The sequence below is a fragment of the Acomys minous genome, assembly GCF_964271855.1.
Source record: "Acomys minous genome assembly, chromosome: 17".
In the NCBI taxonomy this organism is placed as follows: domain Eukaryota; kingdom Metazoa; phylum Chordata; class Mammalia; order Rodentia; family Muridae; genus Acomys; species Acomys minous.
The window spans coordinates 29,318,410-29,335,679 of NC_140500.1; the positions used below are offsets into that span (position 1 = coordinate 29,318,410).

Consider the following 17,270-nt stretch of genomic DNA (forward strand, 5'->3'; position numbering starts at 1 on the left):
GCAGGCAGAGCACTGTGTACATAAATAAACAAATACATGTTAAAACAAACAAAAAAAACCAAGGTTCCCCTAGCTAGGCAGTGGTGATGCATGCCTTTAATCCCAGCACTTGAGAGGCAGAGAGGCAGGAGGATCTCTGTGAGTTCCAGGACAGACAAGGTTACAGAGAGAAGCCCTGTCCCTCCTCCCCCTAAAAAAGAACAAGATTTCTCCATGCCAGCTGGAGAAATACACACACACACACACACACAATGAGCTAGAGATGTGTTTGTTACTTCCTCCTGGCTTTGGTTTGTTTTGAAACTGGGTCTCATTCTGCAGCCCAGGCCCTGCCTCAAACTCACAGCAATCTTCTTGCTCCATCCAAAATACTGAGATCACAGTATGAGCCACCACATCTGGCTTGACTTATTTACGGTCTCACTAGCTATGTAGCCCAGGCTGGCCAGGAACTCAGTGATCAGCTTGCCTCAGTATCCGTATTGCCAGCATGCCACTTCTGCCCTCGAGAACTGCCTCCTTAGGGCCAGATTCCAAGGTTAGCTGAGTAGGCCACCTACCCAAGATATAATGTCACTGAATATGTACATTTCCTCCCCGGCCCAGAGGCTGGCTGTGCACACTGTAACTTACTCTGTCCTCATAGTCTGAGAATGGGGAGACTGGAAAGCCCATTTCACAAGTGTGCTGAGGCTGGGTTACACAGATAGCAAGAGTGAGTGAGTGTGTGTGTGGTGTGAGTGTGTGGTGTGTGTGTGTGTGTGTGTGTGTGTGTGTGTGTGTGTGTGTGTGTGTGTAATGGTTCCCTGGCCTGATGGAAATCCATCAAATGCCCTCCACCTGGAGCAGTCACATAGCCTCATATTGGCCACCTCCCCTTTGTACCTCAGTGTCATCCCCCCATTCCCCCCACCACACCCCAATCTATAAGCACAGTTCCTACCCTGCTTGAAGGTAACGGTTCTGGCTGGGCTGCCCAGTGAAGCAGGCCCAAACACCCTGTCATAGGAAGCCTGCCTGAGGGCCCCCATTGGCCCAGCTGTCTATCATCAACTGCCAAGCCTGCCCCTTGGGGTGTGGTCACCACAGTGTTCCTGAAGCATTACTACAACAGGCCGGTAGTCAGACAGGCCAGCCCCTCACCTGAGCCTCAGTGTACACACCTCTCTAGTGGTGCCATAACAGAGACTATGGTTGTCTAGGACCCATCAGGTATGCAGTGGCTGTTTAACCTGGCGGCTTGAGCAGCGCCTGACTGCCTACCAGCTGCCCGCCTGCCAGCCCATCCTAGGCCATTGACAATTGGTGGTGGCTTGCGTATGTGGGTGGGGACCCCTGGGGCGACCCTGCCCTCATGGCTGCCACTGGACAGAGGCCTCAGTGTAAGCAGACCGGGGGCCTTTCACAAGCCCAGAGCCATGACAGGGCGTCTGAGAATGCTGCCCATTATCCGATTCATAGAGCACAAAGGGGCCACGTGGGGGCTCATATAGGCCAGGCGCCTGCCATGAGCCCATAAGTGCTCAGGGGCTCCACGCTGCCTGGCAAGTCCCCTGACCACAGAGGTCAAGGACATGCCCAGAGTTAGTGGAGGGCACTGACACAAAGGAATGTGAACCATTTCCTCCTGCTACACAGGACAACACAGAGCAGGCCTGCGGCTGGATCCCCCAGGGGATTGGGGTGCCCAGGTAGCAGGGGAGGGACCCTCCAGAGTTCAAGGGTAAGAGCCTGAAACATGAAAAGCCCCCATAGGCCACCACCAGCAGCTGTGGGGCGTGGCCTCCTGGCAGCATCCCCATTCTGTTCCTTCTGGGCACCCTAGGGGTCACAGTGGCAATGGCCAGGGGATGCGGATGTTGTGCTGTGTGACATCCAGTGATCATCTGAGACCTCTGAGCCTTGGCATCCATGGCTGGCATCTGGCACATACGTCTCCTGGGGGCCTAGAGTTTCTTCTGAGGGACCCCCAGGAGTTGGGGGAGGAACCGCAGTTCCAGAGGTAGCAAGTGGGCAGACAGCAGGGTCACCGTAGGCCGGATGCTCCGACGTGTGGCTGGTTTCATTCCTCACAGCAATCCTGTGGCTTGGATTCCATGGCCTTCTTCAGATCTGAAACTGAAGCTCACGCCCCTGTAGTCACCAGGAGGTTAAGGACAAGGGTAAGCCTGGAACTCAGGCGTGTCAACTCCAACGTGAAGGGCAGAGGCACCCAGTGGCTAAGAACTGAGTTGGGGCACTGAGCAGGCTGTGAAGCTTCAGGCCAGTGGCTTGACCTCTCTGACCCTCTCTCTGGTGTCCACACCGGTGCTTACTATGAGGCAGGACTAGAGGGCAGAGGCCCAGCTGGCTGCAGTGCCACGCCTGTGTTTTCCCCTCCACTCTGTTTCCAGCACCTTTCTGTCCTCTGCTTGTGTCATGTCAGGAGCACTTCCTGCAAGGGGACCTTCTCTAGTCCCCTCTTCCCAGCACAGCCAGGGCCCCCAATGTTATTGTTTCCAATTGAAGAAGAAAAACATTTCCTCCTCTCCCTCTTCCTTCCCCTCCCCCCAGCTCTGCCCTGCACTGCCAGAGGAGACATCCAGGCAGGAGTAGGGGAGTCCTGACCTAGGGGGCATGCCCATCCTCAAGCCCCACAGCCTTCCCCAATTTCAGCTTCTGCACACTGGGGAATGGCCTTCCCCAGTGCCTAGGGAATCACTTGTTAAGGCTTGCCCCAGGTGTTGGGCATGCTGGAAACCAGCTAGCTGGAAGCAGGCCGGAACTTAAATGCAAAGAGATATTTTGAGTAAATTCTAGAAAGCTCATGGTGCTGGCCGAGCTTGAAACCCTCTTTCTATTAGACAGGGACAGTGACAAATGCTTGATGCTAGTGAGTCATTAAAGACGCGTTAGCCCCAGACCGAGACTTCTTGATGGAATCAGGAGCCAGGAGCAGGAGTTGCTGGCAGCCTGGTGGCTGTATGCGGGTGTAACTACCTCAGTCAGTGTGCTGGGTGCCATCTGTCTCCCAATGGATCCCCAAACCTATCCTGAGAGGACCCCCGCCCCAAGTCTCAGCAAGGACTTCCCTCCTCCCTCATCTCTGCCCACCCAGGAGTGATCTTGGTCTTAGAGAGAAAGCTGAGTTCCAGACCTACTGCTGATGCCTCAGTTTCCCCACCAGGAGCACTTAAAGTGGGTTCAGCGACCCCTGCTTTGTCTCTTGGTACAAGAATGGTGTGAGACGGTGGTGGCAGAACTGGGTATGGGGTTTACCCTCAAGTAACCCATTAACTACTATGGGATTCAAGACATAAGATGGGGCTGGGACCCTGATTGGTCCATTGCAGTCCTTCTGCCCTTCCTCCCAGCTTTAGCAGGGTCTGTGGGGCCATGACTCGACCTTGCAATAGTGTGCTATTATATGGTCCACACCAGGAGACAGGCTCAGGGTGGGCAAGTGCCTTGCTGGAGCCCACACTGTACTTTTTACCTCAGTTGATGTGAGTCTATTGTGTGATGTGAGACCCTCGAATCGAACCAGGCCCCAAACCCTGAAGCTGGGGTGACTCCAGAGTTCTACCAGTTTGGCAGGAAGTTTGTCCACAGTACCCAAAAACAATCCATCTGGCCAGAGCTAAGCCAAGATGTCATAAAGCATTATCCTCGAGGCTCAGTGGGGGGAGCTGCAGGATGAGGCAAGAAAGCAATAGGAGAGGGACAGGAAGGAAGCAGGGAGGGGGAGGGGAGAGGTTAGGGGGAATTGGAGAATGAGACAGAGACCCCCGCCCCAGATAGAGACAGCATAGAGAGAGGGAGAGAGACAAAGGCGGGAGGGGGGGGGAGGGGGGGGGAGGGGGGGGGAGGGGGGGGGCAAAGGAAGACAAGAGGCGGGCAGGAGGTTGAGGAAGATAAGCCAGCTCATGGGCTGGGCTGGGGGTTGTCGGGTGGGGGGGGGACGACCTAGGGCTCTGTATACCCTGCTTGGCTTTCCTGTGGCTCACACAGATAGCATGACAAGGGCCTTCTCCATACAGATGTGGGAGCAGCCTCCCCCCCCCCCCCCAGTGCTCAAGTTGGGGGTGGTGGGCAGGACAGAAGTCTCCAATTTCCTGCCAAGGAACACTCCTGACCATCAAAGCCAAGGCCATGAGTGGGCTGGAACATGGCTGGCACAGTGACCGGAAGGCTGGGGTGGGGGGCTAGGGAAATGGGGATGGTTGTAGGCTGGGCCCTTTCTGCTGACCCCTCAGGCACAGGGAAACCCCCTCCCCCACCCTTCCTTCCTATTCGGTGGGAAGTAAGGGCTGCTGGGCCTCAAGTGACAGGAGACCCTGTAGCTGAAGGGCTGTGTCTTCAAACAATGGAGCTGTGCCCCCACCTTCCCCTTTAGGTGTGGATCTTGGCCTTCACTTCTGGGGCCTCAGTTTCCATGTATGTAGAATGGGTTGAATATTTGAGGGGGGTTAGTGCTTGGCATGGTCCTATGTGGGCACCACCATGCTGTGAAGGGCATCCCATGGGGCTGTGTGACCTTAGGAAAACTCCTACCCGCCTTTATCCCAGGGCCTGCCCGTTCCTTTGGAAGTCAAAGGAGAACGGTGCCCAGTGCCAGCTCAAATGTGGAACGACTTTAGGTCTTCTCAGAGCCCTGAACTAAGGGCAGGGACCTGGGGGAGGGGGGGTCCAAGGGTCTGGTTCCACACTGAGACCAAGGCCCTTGTGATCCGGTGCCCTGCTCAGCCCAGCCTGCCCCTTGGTATAGTAAGAGAGAGGTACTTCCTCTCATCATAGTTTCCTACTTTTGCCGTGGAATTGCCAAGCTTGTCCCTGGGTGCCTGCTGCTTGCGAACTCCCTTTACCAGACAGTTTTAGTGACAGATCATGGGGTCCCAGGCGCCTGATGTCCCTGGTCTGGCTGGCCTTTAGAGTGAGGCTTGGAGAACATGTGTGGAGGGGCTGTGACCAGGAAGGGCAGGCGCGATGAGCAGAAACGGAGGGCTTTGGGGACAAGGAAAGGAAGAGAGTGGGGAGGGAGCGCTGCGAGATTAGAAAAAAACGCGGAGAGAGAGAGAGAGAGGGAGAGGGAGAGGGAGTGACGCGGGAGAGGGACAGGGCGGAGTTGACAGGATCGGAGTAGGGGAGTCGGAGAGACTGAGAGAGTGAAACTCCGAGCTGCGGTGGAAGACAAACGGGCACCCAGAAACAGAAGAGAGAAAGGACTAGAACGAGGAGAAAAAGAGAAAGGATAACAAACAAGCGCGAGGAAGACCTTCCAGGTAGCCAGAAACCCGGAAAGAGGCAGGGAACTTGCAACTGCCCGGAGCAACGGCCCGCAGCGACCCTCAGCGACCCGAGACCCTTGAGCCGGGGGTGGGGCGGGGCTCAGGGGCGTGGCCCGGGGCGAAAGGGCGTGGGCCAGGCGGCTAGGGCGGGGAGCTGAGCTGGAGGCGTGGTCTCCACGGAGCCGCCCCCGGGCTGTGCGGCGCGCCAGAGTCGGGCCGGGGCGCCGGGGCCGGGGGCGGCAGGCGCGGGCAGGAAGCGCCTTGCGGCCCGGGCCCGCCCCCCGCCTCTCGCCGCCTCCGAGCTCACGGCTCCGGGCCGCGCCGCGCCCCATGCACTCGCCGCGCCGCGCAGCCCGCGCTCGCCTGGATGGCTCGTCGCGCCGCGGGCGGCGCACCCCCTAGCGCCCGGGCGGCTGTCCCCTTGCCTCCGCGGCCGCACTCGCGGGGCCCCGGTCTGCCGCCGCTGCCTCTGCTGTTGCTGCTCGGGGCGGCGCGGGCGGGCGCCCTAGAGATCCAGCGCCGCTTCCCTTCGCCCACGCCCACCAACAACTTCGCCCTGGACGGCGCGGCGGGCACTGTGTACCTGGCGGCGGTGAACCGCCTATACCAGCTGTCGAGCGCCAACTTGAGCCTAGAGGCCGAGGCGACCGTAGGTCCCGTGCAGGACAGCCCGCTGTGTCACGCCCCGCAGCTCCCCTTGGCCTCGTGCGAGCACCCGCGGCGCCTCACCGACAACTACAACAAAATCCTGCAGCTGGATCCGGGCCAGGGTCTGGTGGTCGCATGTGGTTCCATCTACCAGGGTTTGTGCCAGCTGCGGCGCCGGGGCAACATCTCGGCTCTGGCCGTGAGGTTCCCGCCCGCCGCGCCGCCCGCGGAACCGGTCACTGTGTTCCCCAGCATGCTTAACGTGGCCGCCAACCACCCCAACGCGTCCACCGTGGGGCTGGTGCTGCCGCCCGCTTCGAGCACGGGGGGCAGCCGTCTGCTCGTGGGCGCCACATACACCGGCTTCGGCAGCGCCTACTTCCCGCGCAACCGTAGCCTAGAAGACCACCGCTTCGAGAACACGCCCGAGATCTCTATCCGTTCCCTGGACGCGCGCGGAGACTTGGCCAAGCTCTTCACCTTCGACCTCAACCCGTCCGACGACAACATCTTGAAGATCAAGCAGGGCGCCAAGGAGCAGCACAAGCTGGGCTTCGTGCGCGCCTTCTTGCACCCGCCGGTGCCTCCGCACAACGCGCAGCCCTACGCGTACCTGGCGCTCAATAGCGAGGCGCGTGCGGGCGACAAGGACAGCCAGGCGCGCAGCCTGCTGGCGCGCATCTGCCTGCCCCGCGGCGCGGGTGGCGACGCCAAGAAGCTCACCGAGTCCTACATCCAGCTGGGGTTGCAGTGCGCGGGCGGCGCTGGCCGCGGTGACCTCTACAGCCGCCTGGTGTCTGTCTTCCCCGCGGGCGAGCTGTTCTTCGCCGTCTTTGAGCGGCCCCAGGGCACCCCAGGTGCCCGCAACGCCCCAGCCGCGCTGTGTGCCTTCCGCTTCGCCGACGTGCAGGCTGCCATTCGCGCAGCGCGCACTGCTTGCTTCGTGGAGCCGGCGCCGGACGTGGTGGCGGTGCTGGACAGCGTGGTGCAGGGCACCGGGCCCGCCTGCGAGAGCAAACGCAACATACAGGTACGCCATGGACCTAAGGAGCGCGTGTGGGGATACAGTATGCGCGCAGGGATGCAGGTGTCCCTGAGGACTGATTGCTGCCAGCAGTGCTGGCCCGAGAGCGTGCTGGGTCACAGGTGCGCACGCCTAAGGAGGGGTGGGAATGCCTAGGTTGTCAAGGTACCCAGGTGTTCCCTGAAGACTGCGCACCTATAGCTCAGATCTGCAGGTGGGGACCACAGGTGCCTGCTGAGCTGAAAGAGGGAGTGACACCAAGAGTGTGCATAGGGAGGCTGCAGGTACCCTTAGGACATACCACTGCACCCTGGCAGATGTGTGGATGGGTGTGGTGGCACAGCTCTGCAGATAAAGGAAGGGTGGGGTGGAAGGGCTAAGTATGTGACAGGGGCACCCACTGGAGGCCCCAGGAGCATAGACATGCAGGGATGTAGGCTCCCAGTGGGAGCATGTGCCAGGGGACACTGGTATTGGGACATGATTGGTTCCCTGGAGAGGTCACCTGGTTGGCAAACAAGTGAGTACTCAAGGACCCTTAACAAATAGCACCTAGTAGGTGGCATGGCAGAGTGTGGACACCCCCGCCCCGCCATGTTGTGAACTTTTAACTTAGGCCTTGAGGTAGTAGGACAGACACCCTGGGTATCAAATATTTACATTATGATTTATAACAGCAGCTAAATTACAGTTTGAAGTAGCAATGAAAGTAATTTTGTGGCTGAAGGGGTGGGGTCACCAGAACATGAGGAACCTTATTAAAGGGTCGCAGCATTAGGGAGGTTGAGAAGCACTGACTTAGTGTGCCAAGTGTCTGTTCTCATCCCGTCGTGTACACACACACACACACACAGCTGGGAGCTAGCAGAGGGGAGGCGTGAACACAAGCTTGTGTCCGCGGTGCCGGGGCTTTGCTGCCTCACAGACATGGAATGGGAGCATCCAGACAGTGCAGACAGATGGGACCACTGAGGACAGAAAGGAGTCTTTCCTGGAACAGAACTATAGGGCTGAGGGTGAGGCGGGGCATCAGGGTGGGCAGTGGTAAGAGGGCCAGGGTAGGAATCACCATGTGAGTTGGCTTTTGGTACAGCCTGTTCCCTCAAAGGAGTTCACGACAGAACTCACTCTTGGTTTGCTTTAGGTCTTTGGGGGCTTTCCCCCCCCTTCTTTTCTCTTTCTTTTCTTTTGTGTGTGTGTGTGTGTGTGTGTGTGTGTGTGTGTGTGTGTGTGTGTGTGTGTTTTGTTTTGTTCGTTTGTTTCTGGAGACAGGGTTTCTCTGGACTGTCCACAAGTCGGTTTGTAACCTCGAACTCACAGAGATCTGCCTGCTTCTGCCTCCCCAGTGCTAGGATTGCAGGGGTGTGCTACCGCACCCCACCTCAGAACTCACTTTCTATTGGCTTCAGAAGGTGGGCTACCCGAAATGACACTGACTTTGCAAAGGGCTAACTAAGCCCAGTGTTCTATGCTCACTGAGGCTCTCTGCCTTATCCAGTGGTAGCTAGACTCTCTCCCGTGGGCGTGCCCAACACTAGGGCTTTGAGCAAGCCTAGATTCCTTCTCTTGGCAAAGACTCCCATAGCCGCCTACCACCCGGCCGGTTGACCCCTCTCAAGAAAGGTCGTAGAGGGTGAGAGGCAGATGGACCCCTGCCACTCCCACTTGGCAGAGTCAAGCCCCCTGTGTAGTTTTGGGGTGAGGGCAGCCACCAGTGTTCTCCACAGAGCCACAGCCTTTCTGTGGCTGTGCCTGGCTGGATCTGGAGGCTGGGAGAACTGGGGAGGGTGGGGGGGAGCTCTGTGGGCAGGGGAGGCAGCCCTTTGTGGGCCCCTAGCTGGTGAAGGGTTCTGTGGGATTCCTCAGGCTGCCTCTCCCCTCCCCTCCCCCTCTAGTAAGATCTGTCCTGATTCCCACGGTCCCTGGTGCCCCCCTGGGCCGGCACAGTGACTCACCCCGGCTGAAGGCTGCCGGGTTGTCCCTCTCCCTATGGGGGCAGGGCCTCCTCAGGGAAAATAACCCCAGGGCAGTGGAGTTTAGGCCTGTTCCTCACCCGAAGGCTACATAGTCTCCCTGCTGAGACCCTTCTAGGTTAGTCTCCTGCATTGTCCCCACCCAGTTCCCAGCTGTGGACACAGTCTAGGGCTCCTGACCGGACCCCCCAGATAGTCCCCACCCCCCACCCCCTGGGACTGGACCCGCAGCACAGCATTGTGCTTGCTGCCCCTGCCAAGCTGTGGCCAGCTCCCTGCTCTGTGGCTTGATGTGGCAACAGGATCTATCGAAGCCTCAGTTTCCTCTTCCCCATGGTTAGGGCACCGCACATACTCTTCCCACAGAAGCATTAGGACGGGGGACGCACAGTCTTCCCGCAGAGGCATTAGGACCAAATGAGTAAGTTAGCCACAAAGTCAAGAGCCTGGTGCCTTGCGCACGCACAGCAGTCATTGGTGGGCTATGCTGTTCACACTCCTGGGGATTTAGTTAGCTCTTTGCTGAGCTCTGGGCTGTCCTGGAAAACAGGTCCTCCTCAGGCCTGCTCTGCAGCTCTAAGACCCCCACCACCTACACCTACAGCCCTATGTGGGTCCCCTAAACATTTACCAAATCCCCAATGTTATGAGACCCCTGCTTTCTGGGGACCCCCCATGTGCCTTTCCCGGTTTCTGGCCTCCTGGACAATACAGAGATCTAAGGACAGACTGGGTCTCATGTAGCCCAGGCCAGTTGGAGGCTCACTATGGAGGTCGGTTTTAGGCTCCCTGAGTGAGGCCATTACAAGCATGTCCCGCCACTCTCAGTGTGCGCCCTTGAGTATTAACCCCAGGGTGTAAGGGCTGTACCAACTGAAGCCCCAAGTGGAGTGAGTCATCTTACGGGCTCCTAGGGTCACCGTGGGGATTTGATGAGATAGACAATCGTTTGCCCATCGCCAAGCACAGGAGTTGGCAACTGTGTGATCTAGAAAGCCCGTGGTGGCTGGCAAGGAGGGGGAACCCAGAAGGAACAGCAGTCAAGATGTTCTGGCTAAGATGTCCTCTGACAGCTGCCCCATTCCCTGGGCCTTGGGTGTGGCCAGCTGAGACCCTCCAAGCCTGGCCTTTCCAGCAGGAGCTGGAAGTAAAGAAGGTAGCTTGAAGTGTGTTTAAAGGGAAAGCATGCAAGGTGGAGCAGGCTGGGCATGACATTTTCCTCTGAATCTTGCTCCTGTAAATGACCATGATGTGTGTGTACTTAAGTTGCAGGACAGCACAGCAAATACCGGGTCTGCTTTTTCATGGTATCTTTTTATAGTAATGGCAGGGGGGATGGTGCGGGGGGTGGGGGGGGGCACGCAATCCTCAGGCAGTTTTTACAGCAGGCGTGCAGTGGGTGGCACACGGCTCGGGGAGGTATTTTCTACACCAATTTCAGGGCTGGGATGGCAGGTGGTGGCGGAGGAAGAGCTTCCAAGACAGGCTGTAGGTGTGGGAGGGGGCTTGACGGGAGCACCCCGTGTCACAGAGGCAAGCAGAGACCCCAGTGGGATTCAGGAGAGGGCCAGGCTGGCATAGCTTCCCCTGGAAAGACAGGTGAGCCACAGCCCTCCCACCCTGAGAGTGTCAGGGACAAAGCTGACAGAGCTCTGTCCTGCCCATACGCTGTGTAACTCAGGGCCAGTCAGGTACCCTCCCTGTGCCTCATGCGTCCTCACTGTAATGGAGAGTCGTTTCAAAGATGTGGGTAAAAAAAAAAATGTTTTTTTGTATGCTGCACCCAGGAAGTGGCAGGTGCAGGTGTTGGGGGGAGAAAAATGTGTCTCTGCACAGCATGCTGGTGTGTGGAGCAGACAGCAGGTGCTCAGAGGAGGCTGGGCCGGGGCCCTTGCAGCTGATGCACTCATACAGGAGCCGGGAGCTGAGCCGGGAGCTGAGCCGGAGCAGGGGTGGGGCAGAGAAGTGTGGAGAGTGTAGGCAGGCCTTATCCCCAGTAGAGTTCAGTGGGGCAGGCCGACTGAAAGCAAGCCAGCCCCGTGCCTGCTGTGCGTCAACTCAGGAGGCTGGGGCAGCTGAGGAAGCTGAGGGGCTCTGTCTGTCTGCCTTTTTGGAGCAGAGGCTAGACAGGCCTGCTGCTAGGCAGGAGGAGCTTGTCAACTGCCCACTTCTCAACTGCCAACAGTCAGGCCTCAGCCAGTGAGGTTTACAGTGGGGGAAACTGAGACCCAGAGAGGACATGGGACTTGCCCAGGGTCATACAGATCACCAGACTGCTGGCTGGCCGTGGACACCCTGTGACCAGCCTTTACTAAAGGACAGCCGGTCAGCTGAGAGCTCTGGCCTCAGGGGGCCTGGGTTCCCCCCACGGCTGGAATATGAGTTCATTTGGGCAATTCCCTGATGGGAGCCTGGGCGCCACAGCTCCTGGGAGACAGAGAGGCTGAGTGAAGCCACTGAGCACGTGCAGAAGGGCCACACAGGGGCCTGAGAGGATCTGGCCACACTCTTCTCTGAAAATGCAGCGTCTTAGTAAGGTTCGGTGGTGCACAGCTGCGATCCCAACACTTGGAAAGCGTTGTGAGTTAGAGGCCAGCCGGTACTGCACAGTGAGATCTTGTCCCAAACCAAAACCAAAACCAAAAGTGGAAGTAATGTGTCTTTTCTGGAAGGGGTGGGGGCCGCAGCCCCTGAGAAGATGTTAACGCACTTATAAGACAGTAGGGTTGGAGACTAAGTAGGTTCCTTTTGTTGTTGCCACGGGGTCCTGTGGCACTTGTGCTGGGGACAGACTGCAGAGACTACTCAGGGAGGTGTGGATGGATGCCATGGCCCAGGACACAGACACAGCAGAGGCCTTCTCTACTTAGCAGGCTGGGTAGCTTGTTCGTGAAGTTTAGGGAGCTCAGGTTCTGGAGGCTGCTGCGCAGGGTCTGAGCTGGACCATGGACTGACTGAGTCCCTTACTCAGCCACCAAAACTGCGACTATCCCTTTGTACGTTACTTGAGAGTTTCTTCTTTACCAGGCATTCGCAAAGCACCTTACCACCCATCCCCAATCCAATAAGATGGTTTTTTTTACCTCCATCCACACTGATAACGTGTGCTTGTAGAAGCCACAGGGCAACATCCTGGCATCCTCTGTCCCCCTCCACCTTGTTTTTTAAAAGTGGGGAAATGGAGCCTAAGACTGGCCTGAGGTGGCAGTGATTGTTTCCAGGAGGCATGCAGAATTGTCCCAGTCTAGAGTCATAAGCCTTCAAGCACCCCCAGGTGTGGGGCTCCTGCCCCTCCCTTCACCTGCCATCTTTTGTGGTTTGTCACGTCCTGTGTCTAACTCCTAGGGGCATCTCTTTGGGAGGAGACTGGGCTTGTTGCATAGCTCCGAGAAGGTAGACCCTTCCCCCAGAGTCCCAGAACACTCAAGACCATGCTGCCCGGTACTGAAAATAGGAGGGCTTCCTGGAGGTGGTGGCTCTGCACAGCACCTGGAGGATGGCTAGGCAGAGAACGAAGAAACCACGGCAAGGACCCAGTGGTGATGTGGTCAACTTGGCTAGCAGGACTGAGACTGAGAACACAGGGTCTTGTCTGTGGACCAAGTTCTTAGACACTGTCCTGCTGGCCCTGAAGAGTCTGTGTGGACACATGGCCCATTTGGCTCTAGAAAAGTCCTGCCTGCCACCAGGTGCCGTCCAAATTCCCCTGTGATGACTGCACCAGGTGATTCCCGAAGGCCTTTCCAGCTCTGACAATGGTGTGAGCATTGCCATGGAAACCAGCTGTCCCTGAGTGGGGACAACCCCAGGAGCATCTCTGAGCGCCAGAACAGGATCCTGGCTACCTCAAAACACAGCTTCCTCTTGTTCAAGCCCATGGTGGGGCCACCTGGGTGGGCATCTGGTGGCCGGGCATCTGGTGCTGACAAGTGATGCCACCAAGCTCTCAGGCGGCCAGGCTCTTGCCCTCCCAATGCACCGTCCTCCTCCTCCTCCTCGAACCCCATAAATCACATACAATGGAGGAAGGAAGCCTGCGGCTCTGGTCCAAGGCCTACGCAGCCCCAGAGGGCCGATCACTGCAGCACTTCAGGCCCAATCAGTAAATAACAGAACTTCAGGCAGGTAGCCTTGAGTGGAGGCCTCAGGCTGGAGCCGAGCTGGGCGCTGGGCGCTGGCCAGCTGCCCACAGGGGCCATCTCAGCCTCTGTTTGCACGCTGTGTTGTGATGCAGTGGGCCCCGGTTTCTCCAGCTGGCACCCAAGGGGTTCCTAGCTCCAAGTGGCTGTGATGGGGTGGTAGCTTCAAACTAGGCCCGAGACTGCAGAACCAGCTGACCTGCCTTGAGCCTAGGAGCCCCCCAGGGGTGTCAGTGCCCAAGGGACAGGGGACTACAGGGCCAGAGAGGAGGGAGACTGCTGTAGAGGAGGTGTGAGACTCACTCTGTTCCCTAGCCCTCTGGGGACCAATAGTGGCCAGCCCAGGAGACACAGCTGGTCCCCTGCAGTGAGAAAGCAGCAGAAAGCCATCTAGTTGGAGGAGGAGGCCTGCCTAGTGGAGCAAGCTGGGGGGCAGGGCCTCGGCTGGGGAGAAACATAGTGCTGCTTAGCCCACACCACACTCTGTTCCTTAGGGACAAGTCGGGGAAGGGGGGGGGGGCGTGCATGCTGGGGACAGGGCCAGGCCAGGGAATATGAGAAACAGTCTGGAGAAATGGGGAGCAGGGTGTCTGGCCGGCTGTGGCCAGCTAGCTAAACACCCACCATCTGAGTCAGCCTTCAGGGGCCAGGGGCCAGCAGTTCAGGCCACCAAGCTCCTACTGTGCAGGATGCTAGCCCAAGATACCTAACTGCTGGAGGTGCCCAGCAGTCACCTGGCAGGGCCTCCCTGTCCTTGGGCACCCTGACTCTACTGATGTTCCCAGAGCCACTTGGGAACATTTCCTGGTCACCTGTGAGCGTAGGGCCTCCTGTAGTCCTGTGTGGCAGGTTCTGTTACTATCCCAGTCTCAGAAAGCCAGCTAACAGCTGGGCTGTGTGTCTCAAGGAAGCCGCTGCCCGTCTCTGTGCTGGACATCTCTGACAGGGCCTGGAGGTGTCTTGATGTCCCTGGGAGGTGCCTAGGCTTTTCAGCAGGAGCCGTTTCCTCTGAGAGAACTTACCAGAGGCGAGTCTGTCATCCCTTTCCCTGGCCAGAGCTGGTACACGGTAAGCCTAGGAAATCTTTTTGTTCCTCAGTTTACCCTCAAGTGCGGCACTGCCTATGCGGAGTCACTTGTTCCAAAGGGGAGCACGTGCTGCAGCTGGGAGGTGGGGGCTTAGGGCTGGATATTTCCTGCAGGTGAAGTTCTGCTTCTGATCACTAACCTGTGCAGGCTCCAGAATATTCCATTTATTCCTGAGACAAATAGTGAGGCCAAGAGCAGAGGCTCCAATTGGCTGGGCTCTGCAGGAAGCTGCTGCCTGCTGTGGTCACCCCTTTTCCTGGGCCTGCCACCCCGCACCACCCCAGGAGATCCCATCCAGCCTGGATCTCTGTCCCTGTCCTTCTACGGAGTTCAGAGCTTGAGAGTCTAGGAGGTCTGGCTCCGTGTGGAGCAGAGGGGAGGAGTTGGCTAGGGCATGGATCTCAGACCAGCTACAGGTCATGGTCACTTTGAGCCAGCCCTTGAAGGCTTGTGTTTTTACTGACAGTACTGGAGCCCCCACTGGAGGCTGCAGAACTGCAGAGGGGTCATGGCTTACTTTGCAGTTGTGTGTGTGTTTGTGTGTATGTGTGTATTTGTTTTAATAAGCATCTTATTTGAAATAATCTTCAACTTACAGGACTGTAAATTGCAAAGGAAGGAAGGGCAGCCCCTGTGTCCCTCCCTCGCAGTCCCCTTTGCTGGGATCCTACACTACCTTGGTCCATTTGTCAGGAGGGGGGCTGTGGTATTGGGGTGCCACTCTCAGCTAAGCTGCAGAAGCTCCCTGTGGGACGGGGTGTGGCTCTCACAGAGCCCCTGTCTGACTGACTCTACCCTAGTGCAGCAGAGCAGAAAATCTCTCCCATTGGCTGCCACGGGGGTTGTGGGACGGGAGTTCTGGCAGCCCAGTAGCTGTTGTCACCCCCACAGTTAGCTGTGTGACACTTCTGAGCAATTGTGAGCCTTCCGTTCTGGGCCCCAGACAGGAAGGTGTCCCTAGGCCATGGCCAGCTGCACTGTAGGCACCTGGGATGGAACCTGATGATCACGGTTGTCTGCGTCATCCTCTGAGTGCCTACTGTGGAGGTAGAGAGGTCTGGCAGGGTCTGTGGGCAGGATATGCAGGCATACTGTAAGCCCTCCTATAGCCGGCTTCCTGGGAGAGAAGAGCTGTATTCAGCGGCAATTACTGAAGGAGTGAAATCAATAGGGCAGCCTTTTAATGGAGAGTGGGCAGCACTGAGCTTGGCCCCAGGAGGCAGCCAGCTCTACAGGGAGGGGCTGTGTGCTCTCAAGTAAGAGCTGAAAACAGTGGCAGTTGCCCACCCCATTTCAGAGAGGGACAAACTGAGGCTCTTCCAGGAAACAGAGCTAGCTGCTAGATTTTTGTCTTGCCTCAAACACCTGCCTGTGTGCCTACAACACACAGTAGGCCTACCGTGAACTGTATTCCTTCCTTGTTTTTCTAGCAACCCCCTCCCCCCATGGTTTGTTACCTTCCATCACTCTGCTTGGAAAGGAAGCAGCTGAATATAACCATTTACACCTTAGTCAAAATTAATTTCCCTTCTTTAGTATTCACCCATGAGCACTCCAGAGGAACCCCTCCTGCAAATGACACAACCGAATAAATAGAAGTACTGGCCAGTACAGCATTGTCACAGAGGCCAGAGGACAACCTTACTGTCCTTACTGGTTTCTCAAAGCAGGCTAGGCTTGCTGGCCAGTGAACTGCAAGGATCCACACGTCTCCACCTCCACCTCCCGAGTTGTGGGCGTGCAAGCCTTTGCCACTAAACTCTTGTTTTAAATCATGGCTTTGGGAGCTGAACGTAGGTCCTGTTTGTAGGACGAGCACCTGTCCAGCCATCTTCCCATCCCTGGACTTTTTTTTTTTTTAAGCGCCTCATATTGATTGACTAAAACCTTGCATTGTGCGTTACCTGGTGAGGAAACATGGGTGGAGATGGAGCCTGAGGAGCCAGAGGAGGTCTGGGCAGACACTGGCCACTGAGGGCAGGACCGGCAGAGGGGTGTGGGACATTGGTGGGAGGGGAAAGTGGGGCGCTGCAGAGAAACGGTGTCGTTGGCTTAAAGTGAGGAGGGCAGCGTCCAGAATGGAGGTAGAGGCCTGAGCATTTGGCAGGGTGAAATTCCTCTGTACACTGTGGGGACAGTGGAGCTGTGTCACAGGGAAGGGAGGGTGCTGTGCCGTGCCCCATAGAGCTAGGAACAGGACGAGGTTATGTAGGATGCTAGCAAATGAGGTGCTAGGGGAGAAATCCCAGGCTGTGGGGCCCACAGCCCGGATCAGGCCACCCTCAGGACCTCTGTGGGTATCCCAGCACTGCTCCTGCACGAGCCACTTGAAGTCTGAGGGCTCCTGGCAGGCAGCTTTGCTCCCTACACAGATCATTCCAGCCCTGATGCGATGCTCACTTCTCCTTTAAAAAAAAAAAAGAAAGAAAGAAAAAGCTTTTTTTTTTTAAGATTATTTTTAGGATAAGAGAAAAAAAAAAGGTTGGGGGAAAGGCTTTTTCGAAAATTCCTTCAGCACAGAATTAATGGCTTGTGAACGTCAGGGCGGGCGCGCGCGAGTCAGTTCCCAGCCTTTCAACAGCCTCCCTTCCAAAGGCGGCCCACAAATCACCCCCAGCCCAGCTCTGCTTTTCCCAGGACCCGCACCCTGGGTGGACAGCCCAGCAGGACTCAGCAGAGAACCCCAGAGCCACCCTCAGGGTCTCCCCAGAGCTCACATCCCACAGCAGGGATTTACAATTTTAATTTTTAAAAAACAACTTATTTAACGATGCAAGTAAGTAATCTGTATTCAGTGGAGAAAATTATGTAAGTTGGGGGATCAGCGGTCTCTGTGGGATGGGGTGGCCAGAGCCCTTGTGGTGCAGGGCAGCTGGGGAAGAGCCCAGCCTAACTCACACCCCCAGGTCATCTCAGCTCGTGTAGATCCAGGACAAAGGCGAGTGGGTTGGGGCCGAAGCACAGGTCAGAAGCAGCCAGTTAGAGTGCAGAGTGATTTTGTTTGCAGAGTTTCACTCCCTCTCGGTCAGCCAAGGTCTAAGAATATTAAATGGAAAATTCCAGAAATAAACAATTCATAATCTTGAAATCCCTTGCTGTTCTGAGTACCATGATGGAGTCTCGTGTTGTCT

The 17,270-nt window shown here is 57.1% G+C and overlaps 1 protein-coding gene across 1 annotated transcript in view; it reads left to right on the forward strand.

Moving 5' to 3' along the window:
- The first annotated feature begins 5,090 nt into the window (after nt 1–5,090).
- PLXND1 (plexin D1) overlaps nt 5,091–17,270 on the forward strand; it is a 40,251-nt gene continuing 28,071 nt past the window's right edge. Inside the window, exon 1 of the mRNA XM_084765183.1 lies at nt 5,091–6,945. Within this exon, the coding sequence (XP_084621309.1) occupies nt 5,635–6,945 (1,311 nt within the window). The 5' untranslated portion in view covers nt 5,091–5,634. The remainder of the gene's footprint in view (nt 6,946–17,270) is intronic.